The sequence below is a fragment of the Bufo bufo genome, chromosome 2 (assembly GCF_905171765.1).
Source record: "Bufo bufo chromosome 2, aBufBuf1.1, whole genome shotgun sequence".
NCBI lineage: Eukaryota > Metazoa > Chordata > Amphibia > Anura > Bufonidae > Bufo > Bufo bufo.
The window spans coordinates 51344392-51368038 of record NC_053390.1 but is presented as its reverse complement, the minus strand read 5'-3'; the positions used below and the strand labels follow the sequence as shown (position 1 = coordinate 51368038).

The window sequence follows — 23647 nt, the reverse complement described above, 5'->3', positions numbered from 1 at the left end:
TCGCCATGGTATCCTATTATACTATCCATGGTGCCCCATTATACTATCCATGGTGTCGCCGCTAGCATGTCCGCAATATACAGTACCTGTCCTGTGGTTTTATTGAGTGTAAGAAATGATTTTATATATATGTAAATCAGCCTGTTAAGGAGCCCAAGGGGCTGTACTAACCGTTCTGGAGCACAGCCACGTCCCCCGTGAAGGAGCCCAGCACTGCCTGTATCCACGAATCTCCTCCTTGCTCACGAAGTCAGATCGTCGTAATCTCGCGGTGCGCGAGCTCGTGCATGCGCAGTGCCGGCATAGTGTTCCTTCCCTGTGCTGGCATCAGCCTCAATAAAACCACTCAGCTATAGGACAGGTATATTGCGGACATGCTAGCGGCGATCTAGCCGTGCATGTCTGCAGCTCTATAGGGTAAAAAGAGGTGACAGAATCCCTTTAATATTAGCTATGGTATCCCATAATATTCAGCGACAATGCCCCATCATACAAGACATGGAGTCCTATATTAAAGCGATGGCCTACTAAACTAGCCACAGTGACCTCAGTCACAGCCCCAGTCCGCCATCTCTTATCTCTGATACAAGAAACGCAAAATATCTAACAGTCGTGACCAATATCACCTTCCTCTTACATGGTCCTAAGGAAGTGATACATTTTGACCATTACAAAACACAAATGTGTTGAGACACTTACAGGTTTCTTCAATTTCTTCCTGAAATAGTCGTATTTCTGTTTAAATTCTCTGGAGTAGGGGACGGCCTGGAAGACAATTGAAGTCACAATTCAGATCATTCATTTCTTTCATTGCATGATATTGTAAAAAAATAAGAATAAACAAACGAAAATACTAGCTATAGGACCCTTAGAAAGACGGATGGGGGGTGGGGGGGGGGGGTGCAACCCTGGTCAGTCTCATGCCCTTTCCTACTGGACTGGAGAACCTGTGCAGCGCTCCTCTCTCCAGAGGAACTGCAAGTAATGGGGCAGAGAATTGGTCCAAGGACATAGAGAGAAAACAATCACAGAACCATTCTGCCCTGGGTGGCAAAACTACGCATGGCCCAGTATGACATCTCCAAAGGACTCCCTCTTTCATGTCAGTCACATCAGAGTACTATACTGAAGTGAAGACAATCCAAATCACAAGACCAAACTGTGTGCAGAGAATGAACAAGCAGGGGATACTAGGAAGTCTATAAAGATTATAATTCTGAATCAGTGCAAGATCATGTAATGTATGAACACAGTGACTGCACCAGCAGAATAGTGAGTGCAGCTCTGGAGTATAATACAGGATGTAACTCAGGATCAGTACAGGATAAGTAATGTAATGTATGTACACAGTGACTCCACCAGCAGAATAGTGAGTGCAGCTCTGGAGTATAATACAGGATGTAACTCAGGATCAGTACAGGATAAGTAATGTAATGTATGTACACAGTGACTCCACCAGCAGAATAGAGAGTGCAGCTCTGGAGTATAATACAGGATGTAACTCAGGATCAGTACAGGATAAGTAATGTAATGTATGTGCACAGTGACTCCACCAGCAGAATAGTGAGTGCAGCTCTGGAGTATAATACAGGATGTAACTCAGGATCAGTACAGGATAAGTAATGTAATGTATGTACACAGTGACTGCACCAGCAGAATAGTGAGTGCAGCTCTGGAGTATAATACAGGATGTAACTCAGGATCAGTACAGGATAAGTAATGTATGTACACAGTGACTCCACCAGCAGAATAGTGAGTGCAGCTCTGGAGTATAATAAAGGATGTGACTCAAGATAAATAATGTAATGTAGTGATTTAACGTTTTATGTACATTAACTCTATATGTAAACGTGACCAAAATGATATAATGCTTAAAATAATCGTCACATTTAGTAAGATCTACAATGTGGAAACCGGAAAGCCATGATTTTTTTGCATAGAGAGTCAAAGGGATGATAAAGAAAGAACCCTGTGGAGCGTCCAGATGGATAAACCAGAAGTCACAGCTGCCCTCACATAGCAGAGTGTATGTTCTACCTAGCAACTACAAGCCCCTAGACACATGCTGAAGACGTCTCCGTTTCCCAGTTAACACCGGACTGACCGGCCAGATCTCCACATTTAAAATTAGTGCTGCCGGTGGAAGAAGCACAGTAACAGTAATCATCCAGCAAGAATGATGATGATAATCATACAACGTTTCTGGCATCTAGTAAAAGAGCGCCGGTGCCAAACTGCCTGCAAATGACCAATGACTATGTACAGTATATACTAGACCCAGTCCATGACCTCCAAACCGGACTCCCCTTTAAATTAAGTCATTTGTAACTTCCTGGAATCTAACAATTAAAGTGACGCACCAACAAGGATTACATGGGATCTATAGCCAGCACACATCTTGCTTACGTGCAATATACTTTTCATTACCATTCTGACTGGTTCTCATTTATTTTACTGTGCAGTATTTTAAAAAAAATTTAATAAAAAAAAAATAATCACAATCGGAAACTGTCAGCGAGCTGCCACTGCCGAATCGGCTTTATTATGCGTTTTCCTGTTAGTACTTTGAGTGCATAGTAGTGCCTTGCTGTGAATGGTGTGCGATTCCGATTCATTAACCCGCATATCACCCTACAGTCCAACGCATTAACCAATGAATACCCAGGGCACGTATTATAAATACGTTAGACATTAGCAGCAGACTTTTTAAAGGGGTTCTCTGGGCATTTCACTTAAAGGAGTATTTAGGTTACAAGATAGGGGATACATACTAGATCGATGGTGGTGCTACCACTCCACCGATCCTGAAAATGGGGGTCCGTACCCCTGCAGCCCCCTGAAATGAATGAAACGGCCGATTGGGCAAGCGTGTGGCCGTTTCATTCACTTCTACAGGAGTTCCGGAGATAGCCATGTACTGCGAAATGAATGGAGCAGCCGCACACATGCTCAACCGGCCGCTCCATTCATTTCAGGGGGACTGCACTGTTCTCGTGATCAGTGGGGGTCCCAGCGGTAGGAAAGGGGATAACAACGTAACCGGAATATCCCTTTAATAAGTCCTTTGTACTAACCTGTGGAAGTAAGATTTTTTGCATAGTACTTACCCATCGCTGGCTCCCGATGCCGCCGTCTCCGCTGCCACAGGCTGCATGCTCTTCTGCCTAGGCCCTGTCTGGATGTGTGCGCTTCTTAAAGCAGTTGAACAGGGAAAGAAGCACACACATTCAGCTGGGACCCAGGCAGAAGAGACTGCAGTCTGTGGCAGTGGAGACGGCGTCATCAGGGGAGCGAAGGACAAGTGAGTACTATGCAAAAAATCTTCCTTCCACAGGTTAGTACAAAGTAGTAATTAAGGCTACATGCACACGACCGTTGTGTGTTTTGCGGTCCGCAAATCGCGGATCTGCAAAACACGGATGGTGTCAGTGTGTGTTCCGCAACACGGACAAGAATAGGACAGGTTATATATTTTTTTGCGTACCACGGAACGGAGCAACAGATGCGGACAGCACACGGAGTGCTGTCCGCATCTTTTGCAGCCCCATTGAAGTGAATGGGTCAGCATCTGAGCTGCCAAAACTGCGGCTCGGATGCGGACCAAAACAACGGCTGTGTGCATGAGGCCTAAGTGAAATGCCCAGAGAACCCCTTTAAGTTCTATACGTTGTGAGGTGGTGCCTCCACGTAGTGGACATGCACAATTGGCCTTGAACCCCCATTACCCTGCCGCTGGTTAACCGGTTTTCCATCCTTGAACTATTTTTGCTAGGTACTAACCTCTACATAAAGGGAAGACCCCACATGACGAGGTGTTGCGTTCAATACAGTATGTGCTGCCGGGTGGACAACACCAGGAAATAACTCAATGCTTAGAATAAAAATCAAACAGCTGCAAAATCCATCAACTACTTGTTGATGGTTTCCATCTAGGAATAGTTTTATTGGTTCTACACTATAACGTAAAAACAATGTAGCCTACGTGGAAATGGTGAAAAACCTATGAAAGATACATTACAAAGATGACAGCTTTTTCAGACTATAGCACCTGGAGTTGGTGAAGCTTCACTATAAATCATACAGCGTTGGCCTGCATTAGAAAAACACTGCAGCTTTCTTCTAAAACCAGCAGCGCTCTTGTCTATAGGCTGTGTGTGGTATTGCAGTTCAGCCTTACTGAAGTGAGTGCAGTTGAGCTGCAATACCAAAGAGAGCCTGCAGACAAGAGTGGCGCTGTTTCTGGAAGAAAGCCGGAACGTTTCCCAATCTCATTAAGTCCTTTTAACTTTCATCTGACACAACTCCTTCTCTTCTTGATTACTTACCGGCCCAGTGATTGCCGGATTCTGTAGCCGCGGGTCTTCCCACTGTGTTAGTTTGCTATCTGCAAATGAAGTGCACAGAGAATTTCCATTATAAATCATTCCAAATTGGAGGATCTCCGCAGAGCTGAGATATCAGGCAACGCTGAGCGGCTCCCACATTTTAGTACAATCCAAAAATCTGACAAAATCAATGGTGTCACACAACACTGCTACATAAACACCCATGCTGTACCGTATGATCTCACACCCCCACTCAGCTTACCCACTGACTGGCACATCTGTCTAGATACACAGTAGTAAAGGAGAAGAAATATACTGCCATCTCTGCCATTCAAATGAATGCAAAATCTGAGGAAGCTGCGTGAGGCAAAACAGCCCGGGCTGATGCATTTTATCTGCACTGATACACTGTAGCAAACATTAAGGACAAGAGAGAGAGAGAGATTTGTGTTGTCAACGGCAAACAATTATAACAAACTCTCAACTATGAGGAGTATTAGGTCTCTAAAGGTTTTCAGTCTCTGGATGTAAAAATAGTAGGCTCTTATTCAGAGACAGCAAGCAGGGACGTTGAAAATTATGAGGAATTGAAACACAAAGTATCATACACTAGAAAGCTGCAGAATTTTTTGATTTATAAAGTGGTTAAGATTTACTATATTCCTAGCATTTTTTTTTTTCTTTCATTGCTCCAGTGGATGACTGAAGGTTTGGAGCGCTCTGCCTGATCATAGAGAAAACACTGCAGCTGTTTAGTTATAGCTAGAGTTGAGCGAACACCTAGATGTTCGGGTTCGGGGAGTTCGGCCGAACTTAAAAAAAAAGTTCGGGTTCGGGACCCAAACTTGATCCGAACTTGGACCCGAACCCGAACCCCATTAAAGTCAATGGGGACCCGAACTTCACTTTATTATTTTCCGTTATAACATGGTTATAACGGAAAATAATAGTATTAGCTTTTTCAGATCTGAGTTTTCACGATCGTGAAAACTCAGATCCGACAGTATATTCTAACACAGAGGCGTTCCCATGGTGATGGGGACGCTTCAAGTTAGAATATACTAAGAACTGTGTACATAACTGCCCCCTGCTGCCTGGCAGCACCCGATCTCTTACAGGGGGCTGTGATCTGCACAATTAACCCCTCAGGTGCCGCACCTGAGGGGTTAATTGTGCGGATCTCAGCCCCCTGTAAGAGATTGGGTGCCAGACCCCCCTCCTTCCCCAGTATTAAAATCATTGGTGGCCAGTGTGGCTCCCCCCTTCCTCCCTCCCCAGTATTAAAATCATTGGTGGCCAGTGCGGCCCCCCCCCCCCTAATAAAATCATTGGTGGTTAGTGCGGCCCCCCCCCCTATTAAAATCATTGGTGTCCAGTGCGGCCTCCCCTCTCCCCCCCCCTAATAAAATCATTGGTGTTCAGTGCGGCCTCCCCTCTTTCCCCCCCCCCCCCCATCATTGGTGGCAGCGGAGCGGCAGTTCCGATTGGAGTCCCAGTTTAATCGCTGGGGCTCCGATCGGTTACCATGGCAGCCAGGACGCTACTGTAGTCCTGGCTGCCATGGTTACTTAGCACTTTTAGCAGCATTAAACTTACGTGCGCTGTCTGTGGCCGGCCGGGTGCTCCTCCTACTGGTAAGTGACAGGTCTGTTCTATAAGCAATGCACCGCACAGACCTTTCACTTACCAGTAGGAGGAGCACCGGCCGGCCACAGACAGCGCACGCAAGTATAATGCTGCTAAAAGTGCTAAGTAACCATGGCAGCCAGGACTGCAGTAGCGTCCTGGCTGCCATAGTAACCGATCGAAGCCCTAGCGATTAAACTGGGACTCCGATCGGAACTGCTGCTACCAATGATTTTAATTAGGGGGGGAGAGGGGAGGCCGCACTGGACACCAATGATTTTAATAGGGGGTGGGTGGGGGTGGGGGGGCCGCACTAGCCACCAATGACTTTAATAGGGGGTGGGGAGGCCGCACTAGCCACCAATGATTTTAATGGGGGGGGCCGCACTGTCCACCAATGATTTTAATACTGGGGAGGGAGGGGGGGCCGCACTGGCCACCAATGATTTTAATACTGAGGAGGGAGGGGGGTCTAGCCCCCTGCTGCCTGGAAGCACCTGAGGGGTTAATTGTGCGGATCACAGCCCCCTGTAAGAGATCAGGTGCTGCCAGGCAGCAGGGGGCCGTTATGTCCACAGTTCTCAGTATATTCTAACTTGAAGCGTCCCCATCACTATGGGAACGCCTCTGTGTTAGAATATACTGTCGGATCTGAGTTTTCACGATCTAACTCAAATCCGATGGTATATTCTAACATAGAGGCGTTCCCATGGTGATGGGGACGCTTCAAGTTAAAATATACCATCGAATTGGAGAAAACTCCAATCCGATGGTATATTAATATTACCCGAACACCGAACCCGAACTTTTACTCAAATGTTAAGTTCGGTACGAACCCGAACTTTACAGTTCGGGTTCGCTCAACCCTAGTTATAGCTTCTAAGCACTAATCTCTGTGATCACTACAGGTGGCGAAACAATCAGTGGTCAACTTCCTGCTGCAGAGACAAGGTTGGAGCCTGGAGAAGTGAGTAACCCACTGGACACCAGGTGTTGACCTAGGTTCACTGACCTAGATCAACAGAGATCCTGGCTTTTACCCCCTTTACTGCTCTAGATCACCACAGACGCTAACACCACTTTATTGTCCTAGACCACCAGGGTTGCATACCCCTCTCTCTCCTCTGGTCTCTAGGGTTGTTAATACACACTATGACTAATAGACCACCAGGGCTGCTGATGTTAAGCCCCCGTAGGGATGCTTAACTCTTTCTCTGCTCTAGATTCTACAGTTGCTATACATACACTCCATGACTACCCTAGATCACCAGGGATGTTAACAACAATCCCTTCCTTTGCTTAGACCACCAGGGTTCCATAGCCTTTTCTCTGCTCTAGACCTCAAGGTTGTTACTATATACTCCATAAGTACTCTACAGCAACAGGGATGCTGACACTAATCCCTTCCTTGTCCTTAACTACAAGAGATGATTAAATCTTTCTCTGCTCTAGAGCCAGGGTTGTTACAATACATGTCATGACTACCATAGACCACCAGAGATTCTGACACTAAGCCCTTCCTGGCCCTAGACCACCAGGGATGTTAAGAATAATCCCTTCCTTTGCTCAGACCAGCAGGGTTCCATAGCCTTTTCTCTGCTCTAGACTTCAAGGTTGTTACTATATACTCCATGAGTACTCTACAGCGACAGGGATGCTGATACTACTCCCTTCCTTGCCCTTAACCACAAGAGATGCTTAAATCTTTCTCTGCTCTACAGCCAGGGTTGTCCCAATACATGTCATGACTACCATAGACCACCAGAGATTCTGACACTAAGCCCTTCCTGGCCCTAGACCACCATGGATGCTGACACTAACTTCTGTTCTGCTCTAGACCCCAGTAGTCATACACCCTATGACTACCTGAGACTACCAGGGATGTCGATACGGATTTAATTAAAGGGGTTTTACTGCCTTCTGATATTGAAGACCCATTCTCAGGATAGGTCATCAATATCAGCAGCCTGGATAACCCCTTTAATACCCTAGACCCGCAGGGATTTTGGTGTAGCCACTTGGCCACTGTATAGGAGCTATACAGTTACATCTTATTCAGATTGTCTAGCTTAGAGGTACAAAGATCGGGGCCCTTACTGCTCAATACGATAAAGGCTAAGAGGGAACATTGTACATGATATCCGGCCATTTTAATTATAATTATGTCCCTGGTACTGGACAAAGCCACCCAGCATATTATGGTTGGAAAACACGGTCCAGATTTAAAATTTGGGCACAGGAGAGAAAAATTACACCTCTCTCCGTGTTAGCAGTACCGCCCATTATGTGCAGGCGGGGGGCGTTCCGTACCTCTAAGTCACTTTGCAATAATATTAAAAAGACAATCACACTAGTTAAAACAATGGTGCATACACGGAGACCAGAGTGGAAAAGAAAAACCGCCTGGAGGTGTATTAATGTGTACAGATAAAATCAACCATGCCACGATCCGAAAATAAAGTCAGGACATTGGTTTTATCACACTGGCCATGCAGCAATGTCCTACCTGCCAAGAATCAGCGAAGGTACCCCCCCCCCCCAATCCAGACTAGGCTCAGACTAGAAGTTAAGGCATTTTGGGGGGGTTTCTCATATTAGGAGCTATTTTACCCACATACATAGGGACTATCACAAAGGGCGCCTGAAATTATTATTATCATTTGAGCAAGTGTTCAATTCTCCTGCAGCGCCACCACAGGGGAAATGAAGAATTACACAATTCCCATTAAAATCAATAAGCTGTCCTTGTAATGCCCTCCAGAGAGGAAGTGATGATCTTTCTATCTGATCTCTAATAGAAGAGGGTCCCAAACACAGGACCTCCCCTCTATTAACTCTGAACTCGGACGTCCCCTTTAAGCTTTAGGCTTAATGCACACGGCCGTTGTTTTGGTCCGCATCCGAGCCGCAGTTTTGGCGGCTCGGACGCGGACCCATTCACTTCAATGGGGCCGCAAAAGATGCGGACAGCACTCCGTTCCGTGGTCCGCCAAAAAAATATAACCTGTCCTATTCTTGAAATAAGCCTTTAAGAAATTAATCAGATTGAGAAAAATAGAGATTCCTTCTTCCAAAAACAGTGCCAGACTTATAGGTTGAACGTAGTACTGAAGTTCTGCAAGACTCACTTCAATGGAGGTGTGGAGGTGAGCTGCAATACCAGACATGACCCATTGGCAGGTGTGGCGCTGTTTATGGAAGAAAGCAGACATGTTTCTCTAATCCTGGACCTTGTTACTGATAGCCTATCAATATCTGATTGGCAAAGGTCCAGCCCCTTTGCTTCAGCTTCTTGCCTTGCAGGCCTGACTTCTTGAGTGTTCCCCATCAAATGCATTGGCCTTGTGATAAGAACTCACTGCTCGACTTATTTTCCCATATCTCTTGTGTGCGGCAAACCAAACATACATCATAAGTCAATACAATCTGTAATTAAATAAAAGAAATCGCAAAACTTGTTAATCTTCCGCAAACCCAAACTGAAAAGTTTCAGGGAAGGTCAAATGCAAGCACTGCATGGTATGTAGGAAAGTACAGTACCGTAAGAGGGCACTAAACGTCCGTTACCATTGTCTCCACACATCAAACCTTGACTTCCTGAATAGAGAGTAAGATCACATTCACATCCTGACATCTGTACGGGGAGATTCCTTATGGCTGGAATCCCAAACGAGCCAAAAACACACAAGACTGCAATACTGCTCACGGCCACTAGGTGGCAATAAAGACGCTACATTAAAATGCATTGCATTTTGTATTGTAGTCTGTGCAGCACTGTTACATAACATGCAGCGGTGAACAGAGGGTGGCTGCTCCGCCTTTACTTCAGTGGCCACGTTCTGGAGATAGGAGTGGGTCCCAGAGGCGGGTCTCGCACCTATATAATTCCATCAGGAATTTTAGGGCACGTTAAAGGCAAACTGTGTGGCCCCCTCCCACCCTCTGGCCCTTCTCACATTCATAGCCATCATTTTTATTTTATTTTTTGCATCAGGCCATTCTGCAGTACACATCAGTAAGATTTTCATTTCTATCAACTTTTATTATGGGTTAAAGGAAAGGAAAAAAATGGCACCATTTCTATTTATGCTGTTTACTGATCACCCTGAATAATGTGGTCACTATATTGCAGGGATAAGGCCTCACGCAGCACACGTCCATTCCCGGTTTGCAATCTGAAAAACGCAGATCCATAAAATATGGATATAAGCCTTGTGCATCCCGCATTTTGTTTGAGACCCAGTGACTTCAATCCTCAATTTGCAGCCAAGTATGTTCTATAATTTGCGGATCAGACATATGGATGAGGACAGCATACGGATGACAGTCACGTGCATGTAGCCTTATGGTGATTACAGGGACACCAAATGCTGTTTTGTGATATTTAATAGTAAGTACCGTATGTCACAAAAATGCATTTATTGTAATGATTTTTGCTCCATTTTTAGTAACATTAAATTTGCAGAACAATGTAACTTTTACCATAAAAGCTGGAAAGTAGAAATTAAATTTTTCTGCCATAATTTTAAGCAAAATAATTATTTCTCAGGCCTAGGTGGGATTTGAACCGCAAACTATCTGTATAGCAAGCAAAAGACTTACCACTAGTCTACAGAACTGCTCTATTAGAAAGACATGATTTTCTGTGCTTAAAAAAGTACAGTTTAAGTGTAACGAGTTATTCAGGTAAAATCCTATCCTTATGGCTACATTCAGACGACTGTCCGCAAAACACTGATCCGCAAAAAATACGTATCCGTACTGCATCCATTTTTTTGCGGATCCATTGTAACAATGCCTATTCTTGTCTGTAAAACAGACAAGAATAGGACAGGTTATATTTTTTTTGCGGGGCTACGGAACAGACAAACGGATGCGGACAGCACACGGTGTGCTGTCCACATTTTTTGCGGACACATTGCAATGAATGGGTCATCATCCAATCCGCAAAAAAAAACGGAACGGATATGGAAACAAAATACATTCATGTGCATGTAGCCGACAGCAGAGAAGTGGGTAAGGCTGGTTTCACACGGGCGTTGCGGGAAAAGGTGCAGGTGCGTTGCGGGAACATGCGTGATTTTTCCGCGCGAGTGCAAAACATTGTAATGCGTTTTGCACGCGCGTGAGAAAAATCGCCATGTTTGGTACCCAAACCCGAACTACTTCACAGAAGTTCGGGTTTGGGTTAGGTGTTCTGTAGATTGTATTATTTTCCCTTATAACATGGTTATAAGGGAAAATAATTGCATTCTGAATACAGAATGCATAGTACAATAGGGCTGGAGGGGTTAAAAAAAAATATTATAATTTAACTCGCCTTAATCCACTTGATCGCGCAGCCCGGCATCTCTTCTGTCTTCTTCTTTGCTGTGCACAGGAATAGGACCTTTGATGACGTCACTGTGCTCATCACATGGTCCAATCACATGGTTCATCACCATGGTGAGGGACCATGTGATTGGATCATGTGATGTGACGTCACCACAGGTCCTTAGCCGGCAGCTCAACATTACAGAAGAAGACAGAGATCCGCAACTATGCGATCAAGTAGACTCGGTGAGTTAATTTAATTTTTTTTAACCCCTCCATCTCTATTTTACTTTGCATTCTGTATTCAGAATGCTATTATTTTCCCTTATAACCACGTTATAAGGCAAAATAATACAGATCGGGTCCCCAGCCCGATCGTCACCTAGCAACCATGCGTGAAAATCGCACCGCATCCGCACTTGCTTGCGGATGCTTGCGATTTTCACGCGGCCCCATTCACTTCTGTGGGGCCTGCGTTGCGTGAAAAACGCTGAATATAGAGCATGCTGCGATTTTCACGCAACGCACAAGTGATGCGTGAAAATCGCCGCTCGTGTGCACAGCCCCATTGAAATGAATGGGTCAGGATTCAGTGCGGGTGCAATGCGTTCAACTCACGCATCGCATCCGCGCGGAATACTCGCCCGTGTGAAAGGGGCCTAAGGCTTCTGTCTGCTGCACAGAAGGTGTGGGGTTCAAATCCCACCAAGATCTGTAAAGTAATCCTTATAATTTTCTGCAAAGTTATTGTTACTACAGAAAATAAATGAAGCAAAAACCATTATAATTGTTGTAACATACTTCGTATGAAATATCACAAGAGAGTATTTGTCATCTATGTAACGATAAGCTTTTAGCTGTACAATATAGTGAACATATTATTCATCGTGACTGGTAAATGGCACATTTTCAGTAATATACTATTTATTTAAATATTATGCCTGTGAACACTTCCAACAGGGCAGGTCTGTAGTGTAATGGTAACTCATTTGTCTGCCATACATAAGGTCTGGAGTAAAATAATTTCTTTAGTAAAAGTCTATGTCCTGGGCGAGGGCCCAACCCATATCCAGAACAGCTTCATGAATAATCACTACACTGAAGTTAATAGTAGCTGCTGGGCCCCTGACTGCAGTACCGTCAGTACTGCCCTGATAGCAGCCCGGGGTGGCATATCCTAGCAATATTACCATCGATATGCAACATGGGAATACCCCTTTAACTTAAAGCGAACCTTTCACCAGGATTTCACTTAATAAACTATTACCAGTACCTTATAGATTATCCTCATTGTGTTTCAATGCATTCTTGTGCCGCTTTCCTGGGATGTATATTCATGAAAAAAACGTCTCTTTCACACCTGCGTTGTTCTTTTCCGGCATAGAGTTCCGTCGTCGGGGCTCTATGCCGGAAGAATCCTGATCAGGATTATCCTAATGCATTCTGAATGGAGAGAAATCCGTTCAGGATGCATCAGGATGTCTTCAGTTCCGGAACGGAACGTTTTTTGGCCGGAGAAAATACCGCAGCATGCTGCGCTTTTTGCTCCGGCCAAAAATCCGGAACACTTGCCGCAAGGCCGGATCCGGAATTAATGCCCATTGAAAGGCATTGATCCGGATCCGGCCTTAAGCTAAACGTCGTTTCGGCGCATTGCCGGAGCCGACATTTAGCTTTTTCTGAATGGTTACCATGGCTGCCGGGACGCTAAAGTCCTGGCAGCCATGGTAAAGTGTAGCGGGGAGCGGGGGAGCAGTATACTTACCGTCCGTGCGGCTCCCCGGGCGCTCCAGAGTGACGTCAGGGCGCCCCACGCTCATGGATGACGTGATCGCATGGATCACGTCATCCATGTGCATGGGGCGCTCTGACGTCATTCTGGAGCGCCCCGGGAGCCGCACGGACTGTAAGTATACCGCTCCCCGCTCCTACTATGGCAACCAGGACTTTAATAGCGTCCTGGGTGCCATAGTAACACTGAAAGCATTTGGAAGACGGTTCCGTCTTCAAATGCTTTCAGTACACTTGCGTTTTTCCGGATCCGGAGTGTAATTCCGGCAAGTGGAGTTGTAGTGTACGGGGACTGTAATACCCGTCACTACCAAAGGTCACTTGGTGTGCTGTCGTCCCTCCTTAATTATGGAGAAGTTGGTATATGTCAGTTTTACAAAATGTCATGTAATGTAATGCTATGTATTTCCCTGTTACTGTGAAACTTGCATGTACAGGCCTGCTAGGGGTGTCATTCCAGCTTCTAGTCATTGGAGGGAGCTAGAGAGCCCTAGTTTATATAAGGCCCAGTCAGGGAAGTAGAAGGGAGACAGAGTCTAGTGTCTGTGATCTGCAGTTGGAGATTAGACGATGTCAGAAACCAGTCCAGGCCTGAAGCCTGCTATCAGGGGAAGGTTCTCCTCCTGAATTCCCTTATGCAGAAACAGGAATACTTAAAGGAAAGAGTCTAAGGAAGCCGAGAGAGACAGAGGCAAAGTGCAGAGAAGCAAGAGGTACTCAAAAGAACAGAGGAGGTACTTTATAAAGCTACAGCCAAGGATATAAAGCCAGAATTAGGTTAATGGGCCTTGGAGAAGATTTGCTATATTCCAGGATCAGACAGAAATAGAGTGCAAGCTCCTGTACTGCAAGTCCTGTGTTCAACACTCTGTAATAACCTTGTTAAATCTGTATTGCCTGCATCAACCGTATTACAAAATCGACTGTATGCCAAGGAACTGCGATTCCAATATTGTCTCTGCATGAAAACTACTAAAGTTGGAGTTCTGCTTTAATACCACGTGTTCCTCAATTTATTCCTGCTATCCGCAAACGGCGTGCCACCGTTTACTTGGCACTGGCGTCACGAACAATTTCTACCATCACCTGCCTATGCAGAGAGTCAGCCGTACCAGGTTAGTGTCTATTGCACTACATCACCCAGAAACACCTATTATACACAACTTGAGTACGCTGCAAGTGGAGTACACGCTGGATCCGGACAACGCAAGTGTGAAAGAGGCCTTAAAGTCCTCGTCTCCAGCTCCTGAAGTCACGCTATAAGTCAAGGGGGTAGCCCTTCCCCTCACTCCAGGCTGTAACTCCCCTGCCCTAACCCCGCCTCTAAGTAGTGTAACTGACACCCGGCTCAGTCGCCGGGACCGCGCTTGTACAGGCGGCGCATGCGCCGTCGGACTCATGCGCGATCCTGTAACTGAATCGCGCATGCGCCGTCCCCGATGCCTGCCTGTCTTCTCTTCCTCACGCGCAATTCAGTTACAGGATCGCGCTTGAGTCCGACGGCGCATGCGCCTGTACAAGCGCGGTCCCGCGACTGAGCCGGGTGTCAGTTACACTACTTAGAGGAGGGGTTAGGGCAGGGGAGTTACAGCCTGGAGTGAGGGAAGGGCTACCCCCTTGACTTCTAGCGTGACTTCAGGAGCTGGAGACGAGGACTTTATAAGTCGTTTTTTTCATGAATATACATCCCAGGAAAGCGGCACAAGAATGCATTGAAACACAATGAGGATAATCTATAAGGTACTGGTAATAGTTTATTAAGTGAAATCCTGGTGAAAGGTTCGCTTTAAAGCTCGACACTAATACACTGTTGCATTAGATTTTAAATTGACACAACAAAAGCCACTAAAGGTAAATTGAAGTGTCAAGATAAAGATTGCTTCAACTGTACTATATAGTTCTTATATATGTTCCAGAGCTCAGTCTGTCAGATGCTTTCGGCTGGATTTGTAATAGCGGCTTTGTCAGACACGGTGGAGCATAGTAATATGTTCAGTTTGTCAGGCAGCGCTAGGCTGGGGTTGTCAGGAGCAGCGGGGTGCAGTGCAATTATATCAAGTAAAAGCTGGGATTGTCAGACATGGTGCAGCTCCGCTGATCGGATGTCAATGTGATATGCATGATGTCTAATTCTAACTCTCTTTAGTTCTGCATCATCATACTATAAGCTGGGCAACCATGTTGTTAAAGTAGAACTGTGCCCAATAAACATGTATGTGCGCGGTAGTTCCCATTTTACTCTTCTCCGATTTTGAATGTTTCCCTTGAACGTTTTGTGCTTGCCCCAAAACAATGTCCACATCAGCCCGAGCATTACTCACTGTGATCTATGTAGAAGGTTCTGCCGTCTAAGTGTATCCTCTCCTCCCAGCCCGGCTGAGAAAGAAAGGGACAAAGATTCATTACAAATAATGGCAAATAATGTCCAAGGCTTTGATGACTGCACTTCCCTGAACAAAAAATGTCAACTCCTAACGAATGTCTTAAAAATGACCAGAAGATATACAGCCATTCACCGGTAGGGTCCCAGTTACTGCTCCCACAGTGGGGGCTGCTCAGCTTTCCCACATGGAATAATTATAGGTTCAGGGATCACAATTTTCAAGATATTACTTTGCTGTCAGTGAATAACAACCCTATTGTCTACATTCAGAGGCAGTAATCCTGTCCATAGCTAGACCTGCTGAGAAGTGGATACAATTGTATCCAGTCTAGACAATGCTCTGCCAGCTAAACCCTTGGACTCCAGACTGATACATTGTAGCAAACTAGCAGAGAGATTCGCGCAGCTACTGCTAATGTATTTAGTTCACAGAGGGTTGTCTAGACTGGATACAACTCTGCTTGTTTGTTACAATGTATCAGTCTGGAGTCCGAGCTGTTTAGCTCACAGAGCATTGTTTAGACCGGATACAACTGTACTAGTTTGTTACAATGTATCAGTCTGGAGTCCGGGCTCACAGAGCATGGTCTAGACTCAATACAACTGTATCCACTTCTCAGCAGAGAGCAGGACTATCTGAATGTAGTAGGCGTGCTCTCTTGCACTGACCGCAAGCACACATCTTGAAAACTGTTTGGAATTGAAACGAGAAGTAAAGCGAATGTCATCAGTAAGTGAACTTTTGAACTTTGAATCAAGTTTTTATGCAAAATAATTTAAAATTTAAAATAAATTTAACATTATCCATAGTTAAATAAATCCTCAAATCTACAGTTTTCATTGTGACTAAAGTTGAGCAAAACGAGCTTCGGATGCTTAACCCCTTTCCGACCAGCGCTGGCCGGGTCTTTAAAGATGGCGCCCGCTCCTGCCCGCTGCGGGCGCCATAGCCGAAAGGAGGCCGCCTGCTTCTTATAGCAGACACCCGCGGCTAATGTCCGCAACCGGCAGTAATGCCGATCGCAGACATTTAACTCCTCAAATGCCGTGGTCAATCCTGACCACGGCATCTACGCACGCTGAAAACAAAGTGCGCACTTTCAGTTGTGCTCCGGCTCTCCCGTGTGGCAATCGGAGGAGCCGGAGCGTGTGTGCAGCAGCCCCTGTCTTCGTGAATGACAGGAGGCTGCTGTATAGTATTTCCTATGGAGCCCTTGCCTGTAATAGGGCTCCATAGGAAAGTAGTAAAATCATCATAGATTCCAATGCAAGTGCATTGGAGTCTATGATAATAGCAATCAGATGATTGATTGTTATAGTTCCCTATGGGAACTATAAAAAAGTGTAATAAAAAAAAAAGTTTAAAAAAAGAAATAAAAAAACATAAAAATTCAAATCCCAAAATAAAAATGAAAAAAATTTAAAAAATGCACATCATGGATGTCGCGATGTGCGAAAATGCCCCTAGTATAAAAATATATTTCTGATACGGCAAACTGCAAAACGAAAAAAAAGTGTCCAAATGACCGATTCGCCGTTTTTGGTCGTTTCATTTTCTACAAAAAATTCAATAAACAGTGATCAAAAAGTCACACACACCCCAGAATGGTATCAAAGAAAAGTACAGATCGCCCCGCAAACAATGAGCCCCCATACAGCTCCATACACATAATTACAAAAAAGTTAGAGTCAAAATATGGCGCCAAAAAAATAAAACCGATTTTTTTTCCCCACTTTAAAAAATTTTTTTATCACCATCATTACGCAAGAAAAACTATACATATAAGGCATCGCCAGATTTGTACTGACCTGTAGAATAAAAGTAACTGGTCAGTTTTATCGTACATCGAAGGATTTTTTTAGGATTTTTTTCCCGCTTCCCACTACATCATATGCAATATTAAATGGTGGCGTTCGAAAGTACAACATGTCCCGCAGAAATCAAGCCCTCATATGGCTATGTGAACCGAAAAATAAAAAAGTTATGTCTCTTGGAAGGCAGGGAGCTCAAAACGAAAACGCAAAAAAATAAATAAAAAATCCTCCGGGGCTGAAAGGGTTAAACTAAAGTCGCTCATTTCAAAACTTTGGAATAATACTGTACGGAGATCCGTTTTAAAGTGGTTTTCCACTTAAAAAATCAGATACTGAAGTTATTCAACAAAGTCAGGCGCGTCTTCGTTAATAACTAACTTCGGCTAATCGGAGCCCATAGATTCTAACACTGTACGGAGACGAATCTCCGTACAGTATTAGTCCGAAGTTCTGAACGAAGCGACTTCTGTTTAAGTATCCAAAGCTCGCTTCACTCAACTCTAAGACCCCTTGCAGACGAGCGTTTGTCACGCTGCGAGTCCGCAGCGTAGCTCCAGGCCTGAACTCCCAGCGCTGCCGGGGGTCACATAGCATTATATTGATTTATGATGCTATGTAACCCTTACAGTTCTGGAGTGTATTGGATAACACTGACATAATGCTGCCAGTGTTATCCAATACATTCCAGAACTGTAAGGGTTACATAGCATCATAAATCAATATAATGATGTGTGACCCCCGGCAGCGCTGGGAGTTCAGGCCTGGAGCTACGCTGCGGACTCACAGCGTGACAAACGCTCGTCTGCTAGGGGTCTAATTGTGACCAATGAGCCCATAGTCATCTCATTATCATCACCAGGGAGGATTAAAGTGACAGGTAACACCTACATGTAAATAACATAGGATCCACCATTAAAAATAGGTGATGTCACGGCTTATCTACTCCCCCTCCCTACACAATGACCTCCACACAGATTCCACAGAAGTCATAGAACATCTCCAAACACTAGTTTCCTATGGTGCATGCAGGCTGCTGTAAAACTTATCTCTAGATGCTGTTAACAAGAGCTCAGGTAAGATGGCCAAACATAGGACAGAAAAAAATTAAATCTTATAATCAGAAAAAGAATGGATTTGGAAAAAAAAGACTGTGTACCGTGTTCTGGTTGTAACTGGTAGCAAGATAATCTAGATAACATCACAGAGCGATGTCACATACTCACCGGTAGAGGTCCCAGATCGTTGGGATTTAAAGAAGCTTTGGTTCTCATGTGTACAGGGAATTTCAAGCGCGGATCCTCCTGTGAGATACATAAATGTGATTAATATACAGTAATTATACGGATATACACACAGTGAAGAGGTTTAGTTATCACACAGATCTAAATATCTAGTAGTTCATCTATTATATATAATTAAAATGACAAGACGTTGTTGCCACGGTGGAAAGAAAAGCTTTCATTACAACGTGTCTTCATAATTTCACAGTTCATACAGTATATCTATATGTATTATACTTCAGAGCTGTACTCACTATTCTGTGAGGTTCAGCCAAGTTACATGTTTATGGAGAAAGAAATTCCCAGTAATCGCTATTTGTATATCCGTCATGGATCAGTAAAAACGCTTCCATCATGATAATACAACCCTCTGCATCCGTTATGAACGGATCCGGTTGTATTATAGTCCAAGACGAATCCGTGATGAACTCCATTGAAAGTCAATGAGGGACGGATCTGTTTTCTATTGTGTCAGAGAAAACGGATCCGTCCCTATTGACTTACATCGTGAGTCATGACGGATCCGTCATACTCCACACATCACGGACAGAAAAATGCTGCTTGCAGTGTTATTCTGTCCGCAGTGGGGACGCAACCAAACGGAACGGAAGGCATTCTGCTGCATTCCGTTTCGTTCAGTTTTGTCCCCGTTGACAATGAATGGGGACAAAACGGAAGCGTTTACCCCCGCTATTGAGATCCTATGACGGATCTCAATAGCGGAAAGGGAAAGCGCAGATGTGAAAGTAGCCTTATTTGCTTTATTCCATAAGAGTATACAGTGCAAATATAGCCTTTGTCAACATGTTTCTGGGCACATTAAAGTGACCCTATAGTCCAAAGTCAAAATGTGATCAGTGATAGGGTCCGATAATACATGGTGTCCTATTTTTGCACCCCTTTGTTTGCCCAGCTGGGTTAGAAAATGATTTTAGTTCATTCTGCCAGAGTCTTGGTATTTCTCAAGTGGTTAGTGTGGATATAGCACCATCTAGTGGTGCTAAGTTGTATTACACTTTGTTTTTCTGTTACAAAGACTACTGCATTGTGGAAGTGAAAAGCATCCAGGGAAAGAGAAGTCTCCAGTCTCCGGGACACATCAGCAGAGCTGTCCTTTTGAATGTCTCCTTCTTAAACGCCACCATCCTTGTATAAGCATATCTGGTGAGAGATCTACCTTTGTTTCAGGGACATGATGTTATGCAGAGCTGTTCAGCTAGTTGTAATTGTTACTCAGGGAAGTTGTTACTACTGTTAGCTAGACATGTAATCCTATGTATAGGCAGCCATTTTACCATGTGCTTTCAGTGTTAATGCAAATGTTATAGTACATGCTATCTATACTTATACTTGCTATTTGTATTCTTATAGTTTTGCCAATCAAATAATCCTGTTTTACCAATAAACAAGTTAGACTACAAAAAACAGTCCTCTTATTTGGAAGACAGGAATGGTTTATGCTGAATGTCAGACTGCACACTGTGTGAACGTGTATGAAGACAGAACAGGTCTCTCTACTGGAGGGTCACTGTGTCATAGAGCATTCTGGGTCAGCTATTCTTATTTACTTCACAGAATATTCAGAGCCTGACAACAATTCCCAAGATGAGAAAAATCATAACACACTCTGTACAGACACTGAACCAGCAGGAGCTGCTAGAGAATGTGAATTGTTAATGCAACATTGAATGAGAACAGTGTGAAATAAACACGGTAACTTAAGAGTCAGTACAGGATTTGTAGGGTAAAGTAATTCTTTGACATTTAACATTAGAAAAATATTATCATTGTTGTGATCCTATATGTATGTATGATACATCCTGTATTATACTCCAGAGCTGCACTCACTATTCTGCTGGCTTAGTCACTGTGCACATGGGCGTAGGAAGCGGGGGGGACGGATCCCCCCCAGGAAATAATGCGGGGGGGACAGGTTTGGTTAAATCCCCCCCAGGCTCCAGCCAGGCCAGCGGCAGTGTCTGTGTGCGGCGGGGCAGGCAGTGTGCGGCGGCGACGGGGCAGGCACTGAGATGAGTGCTTCCATTGTGGAAGCGAAGCGCTCATCTCCATGGTGATCTGTTTCTGTTTATATCGCTGTCCTCAGGATGACGTCATCGCGCCGCCTGAGCCGGAGTCAGGACACAGGCTGGAAGAGGCCTGCATCGCATCGCTCCAAAGAGGTAAGTATAAGTGTTCATTTTTTTATTTATTTTTTAAACTATATTATATACAATAATTCATTTTTTTAACTGGCACATAAAAGGGGGGCACTGGTATTATACTGGCACATGATTTGGGGGGGCCCTGGTATTATACTGGGCTGGCACATGATTGGGGAATTTGGGGGGGCCCTGGAATTACTGCCACAGATGGGGGGGGGGGGGTGTCTGGTATTACTGCCACATAATTGGGGGGTCTGTCTGGTATTACTGGCACATGATTGGGGGGGGTCTGGTATAGTGGCACATTATTGGGGGGTCTGGTATTACTGGCACATTATTGGGGGGGTCTGGTATTACTGGCACATGATTGGGGGGGTCTGGTATTACTGGCACATGATTGGGGAATTGAGGGGGGTCTGTTATTACTGGCACATGATTGGGGGGTCTGTTATTACTGGCACATGATTTAGGGGGTCTTTTATTACTGGCACATGATTGGGGGGGTCTGTTATTACTGGCACATGATTGGGGGGGGGTCTGTTATTACTGGCACCTGATTGGGGGGGGGTCTTTTATTACTGGCACATGATTGGGGGGGTCTGTTATTACTGGCACATGATTGGGGGGGGGGGTCTGTTATTACTGGCACCTGATTGGGGGGGGGGGGGTCTTTTATTACTGGCACATGATTGGGGGGGTCTGTTATTACTGGCACATGATTGGGGGGGCTGTTATTACTGGCACATGATTGGGGGGCTGTTATTACTGGCACATCATGGGGGGGCTGTTATTACTGGCACATGATGGGGGGGCTGTTATTACTGGCACATGATTGGGGGGGCTGTTATTACTGGCACATGATTGGGGGGATGTTATTACTGGCACATGATTGGGGGGGCTGTTATTACTGGCCGATGAGAGGCACTGGGGGGCTGATGAGAGGCATGGGGCTCTTATCTGAGATCTGATTGGGGGTCATTCATATTGGGGTCTGAGCTGAGGTGTGATCTGAGGTCTTATTAACATTGGGGATCTTATTGGGTCTGTTAGCTGAGGTCTGATTAACATTTGGGGTCTGATTGGTGGTCTGACCTGAGGTGTAATGAAAAATATTTTTTTCTTATTGTGCCCACTTCCAGCCCGGAGCCCAGCTGCCCAGAGCACTGATCCGGAGCAGCTTGGAGAAAAAGGCCTTACAGTCTCCCACACTCCTTCTGCCCGGCCAAGCCAGCCAGCACCTCAGGCAAGCCAGCCAGCACCCCTGAGTCTTCAGAACTGTAAGTGTGTGGGGGATGGGGGGGGTTTCACACACACACACACACACTTAAAATTTAACGATATAAACAACTCGCAGTTTACTGAATAAGAATATACCCGGCGAGCAAAAATGCTGTCCCCCCCAGATTTTTGGGGGTTCCTACACCCATGACTGTGCACATACATTACATTACTTATCCTGTACCGATCCTGAGTCATATCCTGCAGTATACCCCAGAGCTGCACTCACTATTCTGCACTACTCATCCTGTACTGTTCCCAACTTTCATCTGATTCATGCATCATGTATTCCAGGAAGAACAACACAGGAATGTGACAATGAGCTAAATACAATGTATCAGAGCAGGGACGTCTGGAGCCTGAGAATTGTCTGGGCTGGATACAATCACAGCAAAATCTTAGATCACTCTCATTGACTGCCAGCAAGCAGAGATCTTGAAAATCATGACCGATTCAAACAAAGAATATTAGAAAGTTAGAGAACACGTCATGGAAGGATCGTCTAAGAGACCACTAACAACCTAATGTCTATGGAACACTTTGCCTCTAAATCAGTCATCAGACAGGTTGGATTCTATGGTCTCCCTCGGGATAAGCATTGCATGTTGTGTCTGGAAGCTGCTGATCACTCCATGGCTGGTAATGATTGAGCTGAGGAAGGTAGTTGCCACCCTGTTATGTCTATGGACAGTCGAGATGAGCGAAGTTTTGAAAAATTAGATTCAGCAACTTCCCCAAAGTTAGGCAAGAAATTCGATTAGTTCCGAAATTCATTATAAATCAGGTACACCCGGGCCACTCTGCCTTAGGGTATGGCCACACGGAGCGGCCATGCTGCAGTGAAGAACTGTGCTACCAATTAGCCCGCTGCTGCCTTTATTTAATAGTAAGGACTGCATTGTATAGTCCTTCTTCATTGTTTATGTCTGCGCAGCACCTTTAACCAGGGGTGTTGCTGGTATGGGGTTTGGCTGGTTAGGTTGGGGCACAATATGCACATTATTACTGTTCTGGCCTGCAATCTCCTCCAGGTAATTTGACAGTAAACACAGAATATTAAAGGAAGGAATAAGTAAATTTAGGAATAAATAAAACGGACGTAGAATAAGTCTCACTGCAGTCTCCCTACAGTATCCCTGCACTCTCCCTGCAGTCTCCCTACAATCTCCCTACACTCTCCCTATCCAATTTTCTTCCATTTATTGTTTTCAGCAACACTGTCCCTAGCACCTGAGCACTTGCCACATCTCTCCTTATGCTCAGCTCATAAGACAATGGTGGAGACCAGGCGGGATAAGGTTTTTATATGGCCATGACATCACAGGGGATGGCTACCTGCAGATTGGCTGGCTGCACGGCATTATGGGTGATCTTGCGTTCCAGATTCTTACTATCACTTTGTAAAACGTGCAGATGCCATTTTAGGAAAAACTGATTTGTTACCACGAAGCGTGAGGGAATTTGGATTCGTTGCGAAACTAAGTTTTCTTAAACTTCAGACCGAATTCCGCTTTGAATGCTTCGCTCAAAACTAATGGACAGCTTTGGGTGATTTCTCACATGCTGAATGGCATGCCCGGGGATGCTGGGAGTTGTAGTTTTGCAGGTTGAAGATCACCGAGTTAGATGAAATATGGAAGTCATTGCAATTTGTAAGGTGTTCTGGAAGTTTTA

At 44.9% G+C, this 23647-nt stretch overlaps 1 protein-coding gene across 12 annotated transcripts in view; it reads right to left on the bottom strand.

Moving 5' to 3' along the window:
* Positions 1-23647, bottom strand: part of NEDD4L (NEDD4 like E3 ubiquitin protein ligase) — a 382390-nt gene that overhangs the window by 17447 nt on the left and 341296 nt on the right. For 8 of the 12 annotated variants that reach the window (XM_040421065.1, XM_040421069.1, XM_040421071.1 and 5 more), the window contains 5 exons: positions 18477-18554; positions 15377-15431; positions 9492-9548; positions 4326-4384; positions 700-765 (listed from right to left, as the gene is read on the bottom strand). In XM_040421065.1, coding sequence (XP_040276999.1) covers positions 700-765; positions 4326-4384; positions 9492-9548; positions 15377-15431; positions 18477-18554 — 315 coding nt within the window. The remainder of the gene's footprint in view (positions 1-699; positions 766-4325; positions 4385-9491; positions 9549-15376; positions 15432-18476; positions 18555-23647) is intronic. The other 4 variants (XM_040421066.1, XM_040421067.1, XM_040421060.1 and 1 more) reach the window with 1 other exon arrangement.